Source organism: Suncus etruscus, chromosome 17 (assembly GCF_024139225.1).
Source record: "Suncus etruscus isolate mSunEtr1 chromosome 17, mSunEtr1.pri.cur, whole genome shotgun sequence".
In the NCBI taxonomy this organism is placed as follows: Eukaryota; Metazoa; Chordata; class Mammalia; order Eulipotyphla; family Soricidae; genus Suncus; species Suncus etruscus.
Genome location: NC_064864.1, coordinates 23,289,216 through 23,308,521, shown reverse-complemented (window position 1 = coordinate 23,308,521; position 19,306 = coordinate 23,289,216). Strand labels below are relative to the sequence as shown.

Sequence of the window (19,306 nt, the reverse complement as noted above, 5' to 3'; positions counted from 1 at the left end):
TGCATGCAAGGCAAACGCCCCACTTCCATGCTATCTCCCCGGCCCGGGCATCCCCATTTCTGCTTGGAAGTTGGGTGACCAGTGCTCTTGCAGCTCTCTGCCCACTGTGGGTCCTGGCCACCCTTCTTTGCTTGGTAACACAGTCATAACTACCTGCTACTGGGGTTGGGGGGTGGTCTCCCCAAAACTTCATGCATGCCTATAAGAGCTGAAAAGGGAGAGGTGAACCCATACAAGCCTAGAAGAACCAGGGAACTAGCCCACCTCTTAGTGATGGAGGGGGGTGGGAGGTCAGCAGAGAAAGCCCAGGAGTGTCTCCAGCCTGGAGCAAAGAAAGGACAGGAAGTACATATTCTGCCACATTCTAATGTGCTGGCGAAATATTCTCCCCAAGAGGCCACACCCTCGCCTTGGGCTCCTGCAAGCACCCGACACTGTCCACCCACTAACTAAGTGGTGGTTCCTCAGCCTGCTGCCAGTGACAGAGGCACTGTGTGGCCATCCCTTCTCTGTACCGGAGCTGACCAAAGGCTGACAGTGTCCTCCTCACCTGCCCACCTCACGTCACCTCACGTCACCATCCACCAGATCCCTCATCCGGCAGGGTCCTGGAGTCAGGATGCTTCTTCTCAGGATTTGCGGCTGGAGCCCTGGAGCCTGAGTTTGGAGCCGCTGGCAGGGTGGAGCTTGGCTTGGCTGAAAGCCTGACTCCCTGCCGTGGGACCCGGCTCTGTGACGCGGGCTCGGTCACCTCTGCTGGGAGCGTGCCAGCCAGAGGCTGTCCCGGGCTCACAGGCTCTGCCAGTCTGTGTGTCTCCCTCCCTGCTGGCCAAGTACTCTGAGAGCCTTGTCTCATGCCATTCCAGCCTGCCCAGACCCCACTTGGTTCCCAACAGCAGAGTCTGGCTTGTGTTTGGTAGCTGAGACCTGTCCAGGGATCTGCTGACCCCAGCCATTTGCTTGCTGGCTCCACGATGGGACACCACATTCTGTCCAGCTGTCCAGGGGCCTTGTCCCCCTGTACCAGACTGTGTGCCTCATCTGGCTTGCCCCCATGTGTGCACAGTGAATACACAGCTTCCCGTGCTCCCCAGTAGATGCCCTGAGAGTGCCAGCCAACAGATCCGGCATCTCAGTCCTGGGCACGGGGTTTTACAGGTAGGTACAGCTCAGCCTTTGTGTGCTTCTGGCCTAGGTTGGAGCTTGGGGAGCAGAGTCGAGTGGAGATGGGGAGAAATGGGGCTGGGGCTAGGGCGGGGGGCCTGAAAGAAGCAGAGAGAGTCTGTGTGTGTGTGTGTGTGTGTGTGTGTGTGTGTGTGTGTGTGTGTGTGTGTGTCAGTCACAGGCTCACAGGTCCTTTGGGAAGGAAACCAGAACCCGGAGAACAGTGGGCAGAGACAAAGGCAGCAGCATCAGGGCCTCTTGGCTTGAGCTGAAACCTGTGTATGACCTGATGGGGCCCAGGACAATCTCCCCAGAACCAGGCTTGCCCCCACACAAGGCAGGAAATGCTAGCCCTGTCCAGGCTTCAACCACCCGCTCTCAGGAGGGCCGCTGAGCTGCTTCGTTTCATCTCAGGCGAGAAGCCTACATCAGAGAAAAGCCCCATCGGGTAGACGTGCCATTGAGAAAACTAGGCCGGTGCCCCCACAGCCAGCAGGGGGCAGTGGTGGGCGGCAGGGGGAAGGGACACCCAGGGACCCACAAGTTCAGGCCTTGAGGGCCCACAGGCACCCTGTGTGGGGTGCTGGGCTAAGAAGGCAGCTCAGGGAACCCTTCCTCAGGTTCTCCGACAACCCCTGTCCCCACCTCTCTCTGTGCTGGCAGCTCCAGAAACCCTTAGATTACAGAAAGGGAGCACCAGAAAGGGAGCAAAGCTGTACAAGCCTGCCCCACAGAGCAGGCTCTGACCCAGATCTGCTAGGCTGTCCCACCTGTAAGGACATGACCAAAGGTTTGACCAGACCCACAACCTCACCCTGCTCTTAGGTACTATCCAGTGGGTCTCTTGTCCCTGCTGTGTGTGTGTGTGTGTGTGTGTGTGTGTGTGTGTGTGTGTGTGTGTGTGTGTGTGTGAATAGAACGGAGTTCCAATTCCCCAGGAGTGTGGGGGGGGGGTCCTATTCTGAGTGCCTTCTTCCACCTGCAAGTGCTCCTGTTAAGACTATACTCCAGGGGCCGGAGAGATAGCATGGAGGTAAGGCGTTTGCCTTTCATGCAGAAGGTCATCGGTTCGAATCCCGGCATCCCATATGGTCCCCCGTGCCTGCCAGGAGCAATTTCTGAGCATGGAGCCAGGAATAAACCCTGAGCACTGCCGGGTGTGACCCAAAAACCACAAAAAAAAAAAAAAAAAAGACTATACTCCACATTGGAGCACTGGCCCACACTGCCTACATCGTGCGCAAACGTCTTCTAGAGCCACAGAGACATGGCTTCCCATTCCATGCTGACACCCCCTCTATGCTTTAGAGATTCCCATGACATGCATTTCCCCCCTGCACCTTACAAGGTCCTGTTTTCCCAGGCCAAGGAGGGTCTGCTGTCTGGCTGTCAAGCTGGATTATTACCCGGCTTGGTAATATGGCCAACTCCAAGGTTCTCCAGGCTTCAGGGAGTGCTCCAGAGTCTCCCAGTGCACCTGCCAAGGGATAGGCCTCTTCTATGGGTCCCTTAAGCCCAGAGACTCACACAGGATACACTCAGGGTGCCAGGGCTCAGCTTGGGGATGGGTGCTCCCAGGTATGGGGCAGTGATCTAGGGTAGGGGGTCTATTCCGAGTCTATTCCGAGACTGGCTGCCCAGCAACTGGCACTGGAGGCCTCAGATGCTCCAGGCAGGCTGGCTCCTTCCCTACAGAGGCTGGAAAGTCCCTGTCTGGAACAAGAGCCCAGTGCTGAGCCTTAGGGCTGGGCAGCTAATTCTTGTTGGATATTCCTGGGGGAGACCTGAGTGAAGTCAAGGCAGCCCACTGCACCTATTTCCTTTGTGCATATACACATATGCACATGCATGCATAGTTTGCTAGACCCTGCTATCTCAGGTAGTGTGACTGGGACGGGGAGGAGGGGAAGTACCACGTGGTACTACTGGCTCTGTCATGCCCTAATTTCAGGCCCTGCACATATTTGAAGGCCAGCATTCCCATTTCTTGGTTTGGGCTGTGGTGGGATTGATCCATCCCTAGGTCCCCGTGTGCAGTATGCAAGGCAAGTGCCCTACGCCAAGCCACAAACCCTGACTCAAAATTTGTGTCTTTGATCAACCAAACTCCTGTACCTCCTTCGAGCAGGGTCCTTCCCAGGGTCCTTCTAGCTCACTTCACCTTCTCCCTCAATCCCAAGGGACCTGTCACTCTTTGCCATCGCTTCTTGTAGAGGCCCCAGGGCCCTGCTCCTGGTGCAAGGGTAGCATTGTGGTTTCCTGCTTACTTTCCTTCCTTCCTTCCTTCCTTCCTTCCTTCCTTCCTTCCTTCCTTCCTTCCTTCCTTCCTTCCTTCCTTCCTTCCTCCCTTCCTTCCTTTCTTCCTTCCTTCCTTCCTTCCTTCCTGGTGCAAGGGTAGCATTGTGGTTTCCTGCTTACTTTCCTTCCTTCCTTCCTTCCTTCCTTCCTTCCTTCCTTCCTTCCTTCCTTCCTTCCTTCCTTCCTTCCTTCCTTCCTTCCTTCCTTCCTTCCTTCCTTCTTCCTTCCTTCCTTCCTTCATTCATTCCTTCCTCCCTACCTCCTTCTGAACTTCCCTTTCTTATTTTTGGTTTTTGGATCACATCAAAAACTCAGGGCTGGGCCGGAAAGATAGCATGGAGGTAAAGCATTTGCCTTGCATGCAGAAGGTTGGTGGTTTGAATCCCAGCATCCCATATGGTCCCCTGAGCCTGCCAGGAGTGACTTCTGAGCATAGAGCCAGGAGTAATCCCTGAGCGTGGCTGGAGTGACCCAAAAAACAAAAACAAAAAACCAAAAAACTCAGGGCTCAGGACTTACTCCTAGTTTTGCACTTAGGAATTACTCCTGATGGTGCCCAGGGGACCATATGGGATGCTGGAGATGGAACCCAGGCTGGCTGTACACAACACAAGCACCTTACCTGTACTGGTTCTCTAGTGTCTCAACCCTGTGTTTCTGAGGAAGAAACTGAATCGTATACATACAACATATTGCCCAGCACCTCACAGAGGCCAGGAAGGAGAAGGCAAGGGCCTGGGCAACCACACCTGTCACCATGGAAACCAGGCGGATGGGAACCTGTAGGTCTGTTTGGATTTTAAACCAAGTACACTTTCACAAGCTTCCTAGTCCAACTTTCCATAAGGGAAAATGGGGAAAACAGCAAACGAAGGTGGGAGAAGAGAGAGTAGGGGGAGGTGGGAGAGGGATGCAGAAAAAGTGAAGAGAGAGGAGAGGACAGGGAAGGGAAAGACAGGGTGGGGTAGGGGGGAGAGGGAGACCATTTGACCACTAAGCTGGGGGATCCCCCATGTGTTGGAGGACCAGAGGGCCCCCACAGCTTTTGAGAGCTCAGCCCCTCTGGGAGGGGAGCGGGTGTGGCAGGGTTCTGCCTGGGCAGGTGGGATCCAGCCCTTCCTGTCCGCAGGAACTCTCGCCTTTCATGTTTCCCAGCACAGGCCATGAAAGAGCTCTTTTGGAAAAAGGCTGGAAAATCCACTGACCTTACTTCACCAGCCTCTGAAGAAGGGGAGACTGAGGTCAGAAGGGGAGCAGGAAGTGGACAGCTGGTGAGGGTGGGGCCTGTGTGCCAGGCTGGATCTGTTTCCTGAAGCCCCCAGGTGCCCACACAGGATAGTCAGTACCACAGGGCAGGGACAGGAGTCTGCAGGCAAGGGGACCTCCAGTCCTGTACTCCAAGGTCAGAGGCACAAGCTGCCCTTGTGTCCAACTCCTGTCACAGAAGTACAGCTCGGGCCCCTCATGCCCGTGGCCTTGGAAGCCATACTCTCTTGGGGGCTTCCACTTGAGCTTAGGATGCTACAGGGAGCCCAGACCTCTTCCCTCTCTAAAATTCTGAGGGTACCAATAAGCTGCCTTATTATACCAGGAAGAGGCCCAGGAAACCCAGCAGAGATGAGCAGGGGTGCCCCAATTGGGGGACCTATAAACACTTTCCCTAGTCCTGACGGGATGTGGCTGCTTCTTGATTCATTGTCTGTACAGGCCCTCCTTGAGCTCCCAGCCTCCCCCAACATCCCTGGGAACATTTGTGTGTGGGGTGCTGAATATTTGCTCTCTCATTTCAGATAGGTCACATGGCCACTGTGGTGCATACAGGGCACCCACGAGGCTCCCACACCCTGTCTGAGCGCATAGGCTCAGTGGCCACTGGCAGGAAGCAGAAAGCCCTGTATTCAACCCCCACCACCATTTTAAGGTCAACGGGGTAACAAATGAGCTTCTCCTTCCCCAGGGCTCATGGTTGGGGCCCAGCCAGGTGGAGGAAGCCCAAGGTATAAAGGTAAGGAGGAGCATCAGCTCAGGCCCCTCCTCTCTGCCCAGTTCCCCGGGCCATACAAGGTGAGCCCCGAATCCCAGGCAGGGAAGGAGGGACAGAGCTGGAGAACACTGCAGCCAGGTTCTTAGGTGTGGGACCCCAGCTCTGACCCCCACAGGCAGAGCAGCTGCCCCACTGTTCTTTTCTTTGTGAGATGCGGTCCACGGAGCAACAGTGAGAAACAAACAGGCATCTGAGCGATGCCTGCCACCCTGAGATCCTCTGAGGCCCCAGTGCCCAGGGCTAGGTGGATGGACAGAGGAAGCAAGCAAGCTCTTTATCCTCCCAGGGCTAGTCCTGGCCACATTTCTGACGATGAGAGCCCCCAACTCGCCTTAGGCCTGCTGAGTGGGCAACCTGCCCAGCTCCCCTTCCTCAAGTTTTTCTGATGGCCCCAGACCTCTTCTGCTGCCCGGCAAGCCCAGGAGATTTCAACATGAGACACAGCAATACTCTAACCCCAGGAGCCTCTGAAAAACAACTTGCAGCGGGAAACACGTCCAACTGAAGAGATTCCTTCTCTTTAGGAATGTTCAACTCGAGCTCCAGCCGGAGGAGCAGGGCTGTGGGCTGAGGTCGGTTTTGGAAGTGCACACAAACAAGGTTGGCCTTGGAGCCTGGCCAGAACCCTGGCACAGGGGCTACTGTGGGCCTGGCCTCTTTCTGCCTCTGTCCCTTACCAGCTTTTGGGATCCGGCAGACAGGACCCAGCTGTGCGCCTCCTCCCTCTGGTAGAAGTGGGGCTATGGATGCTAAAGGGCTGAAGTGCATCATCCACCCCCGCACCTCCTCGGCCTAGCCCTGCGCCCAGAATGGGAAACAGCAACAGCAGCACACATGCGGGAGAGCTGTTGGAAGGATACTCACATTGGATTCTTTCTTTTTTCCACAATTCTAGCTGTGAGTGAGGGCGGCGAGGCAGGAGCCGCGGGGTCTAGGGACCCTGGGACCCCTCCCTTCAGAATTCCCCCCCTCCATGGGCACCCTGCCCAGGCCTTGTGAGAACAGACTGAGGCTTCTTAGCAGCACCGCCCCACCTCACTGGCCGCCTTGAGGCTCAACTGTCCTCACACAGAGGCAGGGGTGTGGCCAAGAGGCCCCTTGGCACCTGCTCTAGGCTCAGCAGGCTGGAAACTGGGAAGGTCAACAGGGCTTGCGGAGCTCAAGGCAGGGGAGAGCACATAGGCAGAAGCCACAAGTTTCTAACCCTTTTAAGACTTTCCCCCCTGGAGAACTTGGAAGTTATTCTTTTGTTTACTCTGCTCTTGTAACTGGTCCATAGATCATCTCAACAATGCTAAAAATAGCGCTGTTCTAGCAATTTCTACTACCGCCAAGGAGCTCTTGTTTCTCTAATTCAAACTTTTCTCTTCTTCTCGGCTCTGATTCCTACCATGAAGGAAGTGGGTTTCCATTTATTTACATCCCAGACAAAAGGTGGTGCTGCGGAGCCAGGGGGATGGTGCAAAGAGCACGCGGGAGGCTCAGGTTCAACTCCTGGCACTGCAGGGCCTTAAATCTGAGTACTGCCTTATGTGATCCCAAGTCTAGGCCAGGAGTAGCTCCCAGCACCCTTGGGTGTGGCCCCCAAACCAAATAACCAGATGGTCCTACTGCTGACAAATGGGAAAGGATTGTGTGTGCAGTCAGCACTGCTTAAGGCAGTGAATACAAGTCTGACCCTTCTCTCACAGGCTGGGGGACATCAGCAGTTATGGGGACTCGGTCCTAGGCCCACTAAGGAAGAGGAAAAGCCACAATGAATTGCTGACAATTTCTTCTGAGAATCAGCTGTCGGGACATAGGAGTTGAGTCCCAGGGATCTGTCCTTGCCTTCCTCTTCTCTGGAGCCCCCCTGAAGATCCTCTCTCCCCATTACAAAGTCTGTTTCCAAAATGCCTGGATTCTGACTCACACAGGCTGCCTGGCAAAGCCTAAGTTTCCTGGCCCATGAAGCAAGAATGAGGGTCCTCAAGGGCAAGAGGATTCAGTGAATTTTGGGGTTCAGCCTTCAGGAGCCCTGAAAAGCAGTGGGTAGACAATACTCCAAACCTCCACCAGCTGGACCCTTCTGAAAGTACACCCATGTCAGCTTAGTTCCCTTCCACCCCACCTCTCCCCTCAGATAGCAAGGCACCCATTGTACCCAACTTCTGGGCATCCATGGGTATCCCCACTGGTTCCTAGGCTTCCAGCACTGGACACCTGTCCTACTGTCTGGTGCCCCTGCTCTACCTTTCCCACACTATGTGACCCCACCACCACCACAGAGTAGATGATACTGTTGGGTGAGAGAGCATTGAACCAATGGGGTGTTGGTAGGAGCCTCAACATAACTGGGGGTGCTTCTGCTGAGTGATTTCTTATTCTCAAAAAGGATAGTGGGTGATATCTGTCTGGGAGCCTTTGAGCTCAGGAAGAGTTGATGGGGTTCCCAAGAGCAGGTATGCAGAAGCGAGGAGAGCAGTGATGGGACCCAGGCAAGGTCAGGAGTGTGAGAAGGGGGGGCCTGGCTAAATTGGGACCCTTCATAGGAAAAGCCATCACAGTCCCTGCAGCTTCCCATTTCCAGCTCAACACAAATCTTCTTTTTGCTCCGGGCACCTGTGAATCATCTGCTTTCCTCCTCTGGGGACAAGGGCACCTCTCAAGAGAGATCCCTCAAATGACTCAGTGGGAGATGAAATAGGCCCCCTGGTGACCAAGGACCCCCCCCCCCCCACCAAGTAAGCTCCTCACCCAGTCTTTGGGGGCGCCCTGCACTCTCTCATCAGTGGCCTCTGCATGATCATGGTGACATCTGCAGAGGCACTGAGAGCTCGGCCAGGTCACTATGTTTCCAAAGATACCTGTGTCTGGGGCAACCCTGCATTGTGACATTCTGGATAAGAACCCTGGCCTGCCGGAGAGATAGCACAGCGGCGTTTGCCTTGCAAGCAGCCAATCCAGGACTAAAGGTGGTTGGTTCGAATCCCGGTGTCCCATATGGTCCCCCGTGCCTGCCAGGAGTTATTTCTGAGCAGACAGCCAGGAGTAACCCCTGAGCAGTGCCGGGTGTGGCCCAAAAACCAAAAAAAAAAAAGAACCCTGGCCTGAACTCTTGTGGGCAGTGCCATCTGATGGATTCTGAGCCTACTTTAGGGGTGAGTGGGGAGGGTAATGAATGCTGCAACCAGAATGCAGAAAGCGGGCCCGGAGAGATAGCACAGCAGCGTTTGCCTTGCAAGCAGCCGATCCAGGACCAAAGGCAGTTGGTTCGAATCCCGGTGTCCCATATGGTCCCCCATGCCTGCTAGGAGCTATTTCTGAGCAGACAGCCAGGAGTAGCCCCTGAGCACCGCTGGGTGTGGCCCAAAAACCAACAAAACAAAAAAACAAAACAGAATGCGGAAAGCACTAAGGCAGCACCTCAGGACAGAAGCTTGGAAATACCCCAGGGAAGGAACATTCAAGGAGCACCTCATGGCAGGAACACTTAGGGAACACCTCAGGACTGTAGCAAGCAGTGAGCACCCTAGGAGAGGAACAGTCTACAAATACCACACGGCTGAAGGACTGAGTGTACACCTCACGGCAGCAGCACGCAGGGAACAGTGCTTCACAGCATCTTCCCCATGCCCAGAGCCACATGTGTAAGCAAGCCACCTGTCTTTTTAGCCCAGCTTTTTTAGCTGTGGGCCAGGGCCCTGAATCTCACAAGGAGGCATGAAACCAAGCTCTAAGAGAGTACTCATACGAGGACCAGTGCTGCTACTGTTGGGGGCTCCCCAGCCCCCCAGCAAAGACCTGGGCTAAGCATGGGACAGAGGTACTGCTGCTTTGGGCAGGTGGCAGCCTGCAAGGCCACTGTGCTCAGCCTGGGAGGTGACCAGAGACCAGAGAATCTGCTCGAGCCAGCCCTGGCCAACACAATGGCCCTGCTACAGAGACAGTCCTTGTCCTCTGGAGTGTCTGGTTCCTCCTTCATTACCCAAATCCATCCACTGGGGGCAATGCCAGCTTGAGAGTCAATATCAATGGGGCCAATGGGAGACAAGCCAGAGCCCTACTGTCTCCCTCTCCCAGCTGCATCACATTTCACACACACATACACACACACCCCCCCACACACACACCCCATACCCCACACCCCACCGTGGGATCCTGGCCAAGACACCTTTCCTGGGTTGGGAGTAGGGTTGAGACAAAGGGCCAGGGGCCACTGCAGCTGGCGTTGGACTCTGCTGCCCTCTGGGTGCAACTTATCCCATTGTGTCCTAGTACTGGATAGAGATGAGGTTGAAGTGGGGTTCCCTCTAGAGAGGGTGCTCTGAAGTGCCCTGCAGCAGAAGGCCCCCAGCAGAGGCTCCTAGGCCTACGTACTGGCTGAGGTAGCACCGAGGCGCTATTGTCTGGGGCAGCATGGGTGTAATGACCGGATAAAGCCCAGCACCTCGAGTGATAGCTTCCGAGAGAGGCCCTGAACTTGGGGTTGGTGTCTGGGGGTGGGTGTCAGTGACTCAGCTGGGGAGGAGGGATGTGAGCCAGACAGGACCCACCGACAGATGGCTGGCAGAGCAGGAGGGAGGGTGCTGTGAAGGCTTCTCTGACAGGGCACATGAGCCTGGCAATGGTACCCCTCCCCTTTTTCTGAGGCTGTGACTTCCTAGTCAGACAGTGGAAGCTCCCAACATGGTGGAGGAGCGCATGTGGGGACACAAGGGCAGTGCTAGCCATTGTTCCAGATGAGGGCACCTCGTATATGTGGGGTGTGCAGGTACCTGCTGCTGCCTGACTCTGGGCCTGGGGTGAGGATGCTGACCAAGGCCTGAGCTGGTTCAAAGCTGGGCTCCCTATGGGGCCCTGCCAAGGTCCCACTTGTGGGGGACAGCTTCTCCTGGGCTTGATGGTCAGTGGCCTGGGGAGGGGACATCCCAGCCCATCAACTGTGACTGATTCTTGCCAAAAGGGGATGCCAGAACTATACACTCTTTCCTTCCCCCACCTCTGACAGGTGGCTCTCCCCCACTTTCCAACCCCCAATTGTGTGACCTCCATGAGCACTCAGGGGCTGCCCAGGGACAGGGAAGGCAGGGCCAATGACAAGCAGGACGGTCAATGACTGTATAGGTGGGCAGGACTGATATTAGGAGCAATCACCAAAGCCAAGGGCAGGGGAAATGGGGTTCAACTCCCACCCCAAAATCACAGAAGTCAGGGCCTGAGAGCCATGGCAGGGCAGTGGGGGGGGGTGGGGAACATGGAGCTCTACAGAGTTCTATGGCAGCATGGTAAGGGAGACAAGGCTTGTGATGCCCCCATCCCCACCCCATTAGGTATCTGTCCTGGAGACCTACAAGGTGAGGAACGAGACCTGGGCAGATGGATCCATGCATGTAGAAGACCAGAAGCAGCTATAAGCTACATGGGCAGAGACCAGCAGGGCCCACATTCATAGGCCCTTTTGGCCAGGCCATGTCCCATGGAAAGGGACCACATCTATTTCAGGGTGTCCCATGGATATGCCTCAGGCCTCAAGGCATGATGGGGATAGGTCTTACAATGTGCCCTATCCAGCCAAAGCCCTTCTGAAAGCCCTCTGGGGTCCACAGAAAAGCCCCTGAAGGTCCATTCCCAGCCCTAAAAGAGCTATAGCACCTCTGTCTCCAGGGCATCCACCTCCCCATCCCTGTATGTGACCATCCAGCCTGGTGGTGGTGGGTGCCCTCTGTGAAGCTCAAGAGTGTGCTGTGGGGGCCCGGAGAGATAGCACAGCGGCGTTTGCCTTGCAAGCAGCCGATCCAGGACCAAAGGTGGTTGGTTCGAATCCCGGCGTCCCATATGGTCCCCCGTGCCTGCCAGGAGCTATTTCTGAGCAGACAGCCAGGAGTAACCCCTGAGCACTGCCGGATGTGGCCCAAAAACAAAACAAAACAAAACAAAACAAACAAAAAAAAAGTGTGTTGTGACTCAGAAATACAGGGGCATGCCCCCAGGTCCACAGACCACCCCTGCATTGGGTGGCGCACTGTGGGAGATAACCTGTACCTCCCTTTCTCTGGCCTAGATGAGTCCTGCCCTCACTGCCTGGAAGCAGGAAGCAGAGCCACCTGGGCCCTCAGCTTCGATGGTTAGAAATTGGGTTGAAGTAAGAGAGAGAAAAAAAGAAAAACCCTGCCTACTAAAATAAGCAAATATTTTGGGGAAGGAGGGTGCGCCTTGCCAGGCTCGGTTACTATGGGAACATTTCTGAATCCATTCCAAATGGGAGAGAAGTTCCTCCAGACAGAGCAGCCCAGCTCGGGCTCACAGGGGCACAGGAAGCCACGGGTGCTTCTGGACATTCCAGCAAGGGCCCGCAACCTACACTGTGCTCAGTGCCTGCTTTCTGGGTTTCTCCATCCAGGGCGGAAACCATCCTGCCCCTCACCCCTCACTGCAGCAGTCTTGAGGGGGTTCTAGGGAGCCAAGGCTGACCCAAACATCACCTCTGATGTTTTCTCTGTGCCCGCCCTGCTCATCACTGTGCACCCCAGAAGTCTCACCGAGATCTTGGGCCATGGCTCTTCTGTACCCCAGAGCCTAGAAAGGGCAGGTGCCAGAGCCCAGCCTCCCACCCTGCAGAACCCAATCAAAAACTCTAGCTGCTGGGGCCATAGCCAGACTGTTGTGCTTGGTGGGTAAGTGCTGGGGCTCTGGCCTGCCTCGCTGCAAAAATGGGCCTCAGCGTTCCAACCTGCTTGGCAGACGGCCCACAAGCAGGAATTTTTCCACGGCAGCAGGATGGAGTAGCCTGAGGACTGCTCCCTTAGAGGTGGAACTGAGCTGGAGAGGGGCCAGGTTCACTCTTCTTGCTAAATGCTCCAACCACTCTTGGGCTGCTCCTTGTCTGTGCTTGTTCCTGATGGGGATGAGCCAGTTGAGGGTCAAGCCCCAAGTCCAGGGGCTCTGTACTATGCTCCCCTACCTTCAGCAACCAACCCGTACCTGGTCTGGCCCACTCCAGGGGCCTTGCCTCCAACACCTGCCAATGGAAATCCTCCCCCGGCCTCCTAAGACTCCTTCAGGATTCCCATATCTCTCTATATGCCTCCTGAAGTGCTTCAGCAGGTGGCAAAAAGCCTTGCAGAAGGAGTACGAGAATACCAGACCCTACCTCCAGTGTGCATGTGGCTGTAAGCAGAGTTCAGAGCAGCCAGGATAATAGGTTTGGAGGCTGGTTGGTGAGGGGCAAAGTCATGACTGGAAATCAGGGAACAAAAGGGGATATAGTTGCTGCCCTGTAAAATATATGTGGGAAGGGAGTGCCACTGCCAGCTCTGGAGCCCACAGACTGGCTGGTCCACCCTACAAGACCACCCTTCGACCCCACAGGCTGTGCCATCCTCAGAGGCAGCCATAAAAAGCCACAGATGGGGCTGAGAGATGCTCAAAGGGCTGGAGTGTGGGTCCGAGCACTGCTGGCCAGAGGAGCAGTCGTTGGCACAGTGTCAAAGGAAGTGGCGCCTGGATCCCTTGAGCAATGCGTGGGAGATTCCCCCCCCCCCCCCCCCACACACACAAACAAGAACTCCAAACTCCAAGAATCAGAAAGCCTGTACTTTCCCCAGGCAAACTGCCCCAAGACAGCGTCAACAGAATGAAGCAAGTCGCCGAAACAGACACAGGCGCCCTCCCCAACACCCACATGCATTTCTCCTAAAGTGCCAGTGAACCTGCCTGTTCTCCAAGGCTCCTGAGGACAGAAGGGCCTTGGCAGCTCATGGGGCACTTTGGTACCTCTCACAGCTTGTGGTGGTGGTGGTGGGTTTTTGCCAGGCTAGAGAGGTAGGGGTGGGTGTCCCAGGGGTCTGGACTCACCATGCCTCTGAGCTGGATGATTCATAATTTTCAGAAACAATATTTCTGGGAGGATCAGACCTCAGCCTAGGTAGCTCTTGGGTAGGTGACGACAGACTGGATGGGACGGACGAGCAACTGAGATGATAGGGACTAGGAGGAGAGCAGGTTGGGGGCCTGCTCAGCCACTTCATCTTCCACACACTGGGTCACAGGGGCACAACCCGCCCCCACAAACGTACAAAGTACTACTGTACTAGCCAAACAGGAAACTACCACAGGGCCCATAGGCGAGGGCTGGGCAGGTCAACAGGGCAACATCCTCTCGCTGGGAGCACTATGCAGCAACTAAAAAGAAGCAGTGAGTTCTACTCTGAGACCCACTCTGAAGTAGAAATGGCACGGCCCAAGGGCAGAAGTGTGTGTGCTGGCCTGTGGGGCAGAGCCTTCTAGAAGATCCCAGAGCAAAGCCAAGGTGTAGTCAGGTCATGGAGTGAGGATTACCTCTCCCACTGCCAATGCCTCACACTATATAGATTGGTCAGAGATAATCTGAGGAATAGAACAGACAAGCACTCGACACCCCACTTCTAAGATGACAGCCTGACAGAGAAGACACTCCAGCTAGGTACCCCACCACCAGGCTGGCTGACAAGGTCACATCCCTGGGGCTGAGACCTATCTTTCTCCACTTCTGCTCAAGGCAGCCAGAGTCTTCAGCTTTCCTAACTATAACACACAGGGGAGATGGGATCTGGGGGTCGGTACTACAGTGCCAGAGCCCAATACAGATCAGGCTGTGCAAGAGGGTGTGGGGACAATGAGGACTAGGGGTGGAGAAGGTGTGAATTCTGTGGCGGCAGAGCCAGGATTGTGTGCAGTGGCCTACGGTCAGCTGCATACCCCAAGAGGCATGAATGAGGATTTGGAGGGAAAGCTATCCAAACAACAGACTGGGTCCCATCCAATCTGCATCCAGACTGCCTGCACTGACGCCTGCTTCCAGAGAGGCCCAGAGAGACCAGCACCTAGCAAACTTTGTTTCTGAGCAGTGACTGCAGCTGCCTAAAAACATCTCTGAACAAGAGGAACTGCAAGGAGAGTGGGCTGTTCTGGGGTGCAAGAGTGCCACTGAGCTCCTGCAAGGCTCCAGGGGCTCCTGCAAACCCATCCCTGCTTCTTGGCACTCAGGGACAGGCCAGTGCCCGGCTGGGACAACAACCTGCCACAAGATTGGGAAGCTCTGCCCTGCTCCCAACTGGTGTATCTGTGCCATGCACCCTGCTGCTGCCCCCCCCCTTACATCCTAGGCATGCCCAGCCCGGGGGTCCACACACATGCACGCACTGTCCGTGAAGGGCCCCAGCAACGGGCAGTGTGGAAATCAATAAGGCAAGTACTCACGTTGAAGAAATTGGTCTTGTTTCTCTCGCAGAAGAGCCCCTGTGCCGGCATGTGCCGCAGCTGTTGCCACGGGATACCGCTGCCTAGCAACACGTCTCGGGCCCACTGGAGGTTCTGGAGAAGCAGAAGTAGGTTGGAAGTGAGTGTGTGGGCAGCTCACGGCGCCCACGGGGAAGCAGGCAGTCCCTCCTTCCCGGCCTCGCGGGCACAGCTGCTGCTGCAGACATCGATCGCACTGCACCGGGTGCTCTGATGGGCCACTGCAGGCGGCGTGGCCATGGTGGACTCTGGTTGGCCCAGCAGAGAGAGGGCCTCCAGAGGAGACCCCTCGCTCTGAGCAGCCCTGCCAACCGGTATGTTGCCTGGGCACCACCTTCTAGGAGGGGCTTTCCCCAGGCCCAGTATTCAGTCCTGACTGGTCAGCAGGGTGCCCAAGTGCAGTGTAGGCACAGGTCAGTTGGAGGGGGGAATCAGTCCCATGGCTCCAGCAGCTGCTCTCCAGAAAACGGAACATCCCAGGATCACAGGGCCTGTTGTGGTGGGAACAAGAGAGCCTCTTGGCTTAGGTAAAGTGGGGGCAGACAGGAGGACTTGGAGTTTGGACATGGTCCTTTTGAGGGTCTTCTCAGAGTGGCACCAGCCAACTTTTCCCTCCAAGTCTACCATGGGGCCTACAGCCACCCTCCAAGGTCTGCACCACAGGGCATAGCAAGCACCAGCAAAAAGGACCCTGCAGGACTATCCCCAGCCACCTTGGACAGAGCTGTCAGAGCAGGGGAAGTTGGAGCAGGGCTGAGCCACACCTCACCTGCCCACAATTTGCAGGCCAGCGGTAATCTCCAAATCACCTCCCTCAGCCTCCCCTCTTGGTTTTCCCCACAACCTCCCCCCTTCATGGCCAAACTTCCTTAGCTCATTTAAGAGATGCCAGCATCTCTCATCTCCTGCCAGCTCACACATATGACACTAAGTTCCCTGGCATAGCTGTAGGCCAACGTGCCCACCCTGGCCCCTTGGTATACTGGCCAGAGGCCATACCAATCACTGTTTCTAGGGATGTGTCATACAGGCTGCTGCAGGGAAAGGACTCACAAGAAAGAGGTTCCCGGGAAGGAGACGGAGGTGTTTCCCCTCACACATGGAGGACAGACTCAGAGCAGATAAGCTAGAGAGAGCACATGCCATCTTCTTGTGGGGTGGTGACACTCAACGGCAATGCTTGGGCCTCAATGCCATGATGTGTGTCTGTAGAGGCCTCCAGCCTGATCTCAGTCTGTCTGCTGGGAAGTCAAGTGGACCAAGAGTGTTTCTGAGGGGCCTAACACACAGGACAGGGAGCCCTGGGAGAATGAGAAGCACAGGGAGCAGCTGCAGAGAGGGGGCACCCCAGGAGAATGAGAAATACCAGAACAGCTGCAGAGAGAGGACACCCCAGAAGAATGAGAAACACCCGGAGCAGCTCCTACAGAGAGGGGGGTACCCTGGGAGAATGAGAAACACCAGGAGCAGACACTATGGGCTGCTAGTCATTTTTCTCTGGCATACTCAGGCCCATGGAAAAGACAAAGGGTGAGGAGGGGCTGTGGCCCCCACAACTTCAGCTTTCCTTGGGAGTAAGCAGGCCTGAGTTCTCATCTGTCACATCTCCTGACTCCTACCCAGACCACCGGGGCTCCTTCGCTTCATATTCCCCAAGAATGTACTACCTGGACTTATCCTCGGACTTTTCTTTTGGGTGTGGGGTGGGCTGTGTCACATTCAGTGGTGCTCCAGAACCAGCCTTAGCTCAGTGCTCTGAGGTCACAGAAAAACCACATGGTACCAGAGACCATTGCTGGGGTTCTCATGTACTAGATCTCAGTGCCAGCTCTCAGCCCCATGCTGCTTTTGAGCTCCAGTGCACCAGGAGCAGGGCTAGAGCAGTGGCACAAGCATTAAGGCCTTGTGCACGCTAGCCTAGGACGGACTGCAGTTCGACCCTCCGGCATCCCATATGGTCCCCCAAGCCAGGAGCGATTTCTGAGTGCATAGCCAGGAATAACCCCTGAGTATCACTGGATGTGGCCCCCCTCCAAAAAAAAAAAAGAAAAACATACCCCAGGAGCACCCAATTGCAAGTGCTTAGCAAGCCACTGGGAATACCAGCATCCGGGCTAGTCCAGAGCCCCTGAGGCAGTCACAGTCCTATTCTGACAACCTCCATACCCTTGGACACAGGGTGGTCTGGGCACACTTGTGACAAGGAGTTAAAGTCCAGCTGGAGCAGCTCAGATAGGCTCCTGGGTCACCAAATGCAGCCAGAAGCAAGGATAGCGGGAAAGCAGGAGGTTGTGAGGCAGGGGAAGGGCTTGGTGTGCAGTGACCCGGGAGAGTGGCTGTGCCCTTTCTCACCTCCATCAGAGTGACCCAAGTCCAGTACAACACAGGTGGCTAGAGACAAGGGACCCTAATATCTGTTTCTGGGGATCCGTGTGGGCATGTGGGAAATAAATGAGGCTCCCTTTATGGAGTGGATGAAGCAGGAGGGACATGAGGTGTGAGGCTGGGAGAAACAGCTCCACAGAATATGGGAAGACTCCAATACTGGAGAAGGGGCCACTACCCCCACAGGCTTGTCCATCAACCTTTGAAAGGGTTCCCTGCAGGAACAGGGTGATGGATCGTGGAAACACAGTGTGTCTGCAGAGCTCTCGGAAAACTGGAGCTGGTTCCTGAGACCAGAGGTAGGTGAGCAGTATAAAGCTGTTTGATTGGAGTGGATGGGTGCCGGGCAGGTGGGGTGGCAGGAGGGGAAAGGCACGGTTGGCAGTTCTAGGCAGAGCCATGGGGCTGGGCACAGTGCCACATCCTTGTCAGCCCAGTCTGGGGGAAGGAGGATGGGCAGCGCCAGTCTGGCCTAAGGGCTTCCTCCTGGGCCCCTGCCCTGAGGCAGAGTACTACAACCTGTCTTAAAGCTGTGGGCCTCAGGGGAAGCTCCCAGACCTCTTAGGCCTCTGGAGCTTGTCAGCACCATGGGCCAGGTGGGGCCACCTGGAGCTAGTCACTAACAGACAGCAGGGAACAGAAGATAATGGCCTACAGGGAACTACAAGGCCTGAGGAGCGGCTTCTGCTCAGCCTGAGCAGCTGCACACCCCATCTGTTGCCCTCAGCAAGGCCACACCATCCTGTCTTCCTCATTCAAGGGGAAACATGGAAGCTTGCATGTAGAGGCTAGGTTTAACTCCTGCCAGAGGTGGCTCTCCAGTCCCCAGGCTCTGCCCCATAAGGTGCTGGACACCTTGGTTCCCCAACACCGCTATGTATGGTACCCAGAACAATAAATAGTTACAGAGTTAAATGAATAAAACCAGATGATTGAGAAGCAGCCTCTTGCCCTGACTCACTACTGTCTACCAGTGAGGAAAGAAAAAAAGGGGGAAAAGGGGCGAGCTCCAGGAAGGAAGCAGGCCCCAATCAGGTCAGTGGTGGCTGGAGAGCATCCTACAGAGCATCCTCCCAAAACCCTGGGCTCCTGGGCCAGAGTGATTGCACAGCAACAGGGCTTTTGCCCTGCAAGTGGCTGACTCAGGATGGACCCAGGTTCAGTTCCCAGCAACCCACATGAGCATGCTAGGAGTGAATTCTGAGCGCAAAGCCAGGAGTAACCCTGGAGCACCACTGGGTTTGGTCCTAAAAACAAAACAAAACAAAACAAACAAACTGGACTCATTGCTCAGGAAAGATGGCAAAGGTTGCTAAGAGTGTCTGTGCCCCACACAATAGGCACTCCAGATGGCTCAGGGCCCTCCTCAGACACCATCTCACATGACCTGGCTCTGGACGGGGATGACCTACAGAAGCCAGTGGCCTCAGAAAGATGACCAGGATCAAACAGACCCTCCAAGGGAATAAAAGGGCCCTCCAGAGGGAGCCTAGCTACTTCAGTTCACTCCTGCAACATCCCTTCCTGTGCTCCTCAGAGCTGTCCTCTCCCCCTACAGAAACTTTAGGGCTGAACTTCATGAAGGATTTGAGACCAGAACTCAGGTGCCAGTCTCTCAACTTGCTCTTAGGAGCCCTCTACTCTTTGGGCTCTCTCTCTTTGTCCAGTTTCTTTTTCTTTATATTTGGGGGGGGGTGAGGCCCCCACACAATGCTCTAGAGATCATAGAGATCAGGGGCTATTTGCAGTGATACTTGGCCAACTGTAGCAGATGGTTCAATGCTCAAGCCCAGCTTTATGTGACGCTATAAGACCGCTGTTATCTCTAGGGTGATACATACTGGGCAATAAATGAAGGAACATACAGGGTTGGGAATCAAAATATGTCATACACTCAGCCCCTTTGAACTATTTCACTGGTTTATGATTTCCCATCTTTCAAAGACTAAGTAATTTTCACAGAATTTTGATAACTGCAGTTTTGCAGTAAGTTTTTTTTTTTGGGGGGGGGTTTGGATCTCATTCGGCAGTGCTCAAGGGTTACTCCTGGCAGGCTCAGGGGACCATATGGGATGCCGGGATTCAAACCACAGTCCTTCTGCTTGCAAGGAAAATGCCCTACCTATCTCTCCGACCCCTGCAGTAAGTTTTACATGT

The 19,306-nt window shown here is 55.2% G+C and overlaps 1 protein-coding gene across 1 annotated transcript in view; it reads right to left on the bottom strand.

Moving 5' to 3' along the window:
• CABIN1 (calcineurin binding protein 1) overlaps positions 1-19,306 on the bottom strand; it is a 112,237-nt gene that overhangs the window by 22,496 nt on the left and 70,435 nt on the right. The window contains exon 29 of the mRNA XM_049790637.1: positions 14,726-14,839. Coding sequence (XP_049646594.1) covers positions 14,726-14,839 — 114 coding nt within the window. The remainder of the gene's footprint in view (positions 1-14,725; positions 14,840-19,306) is intronic.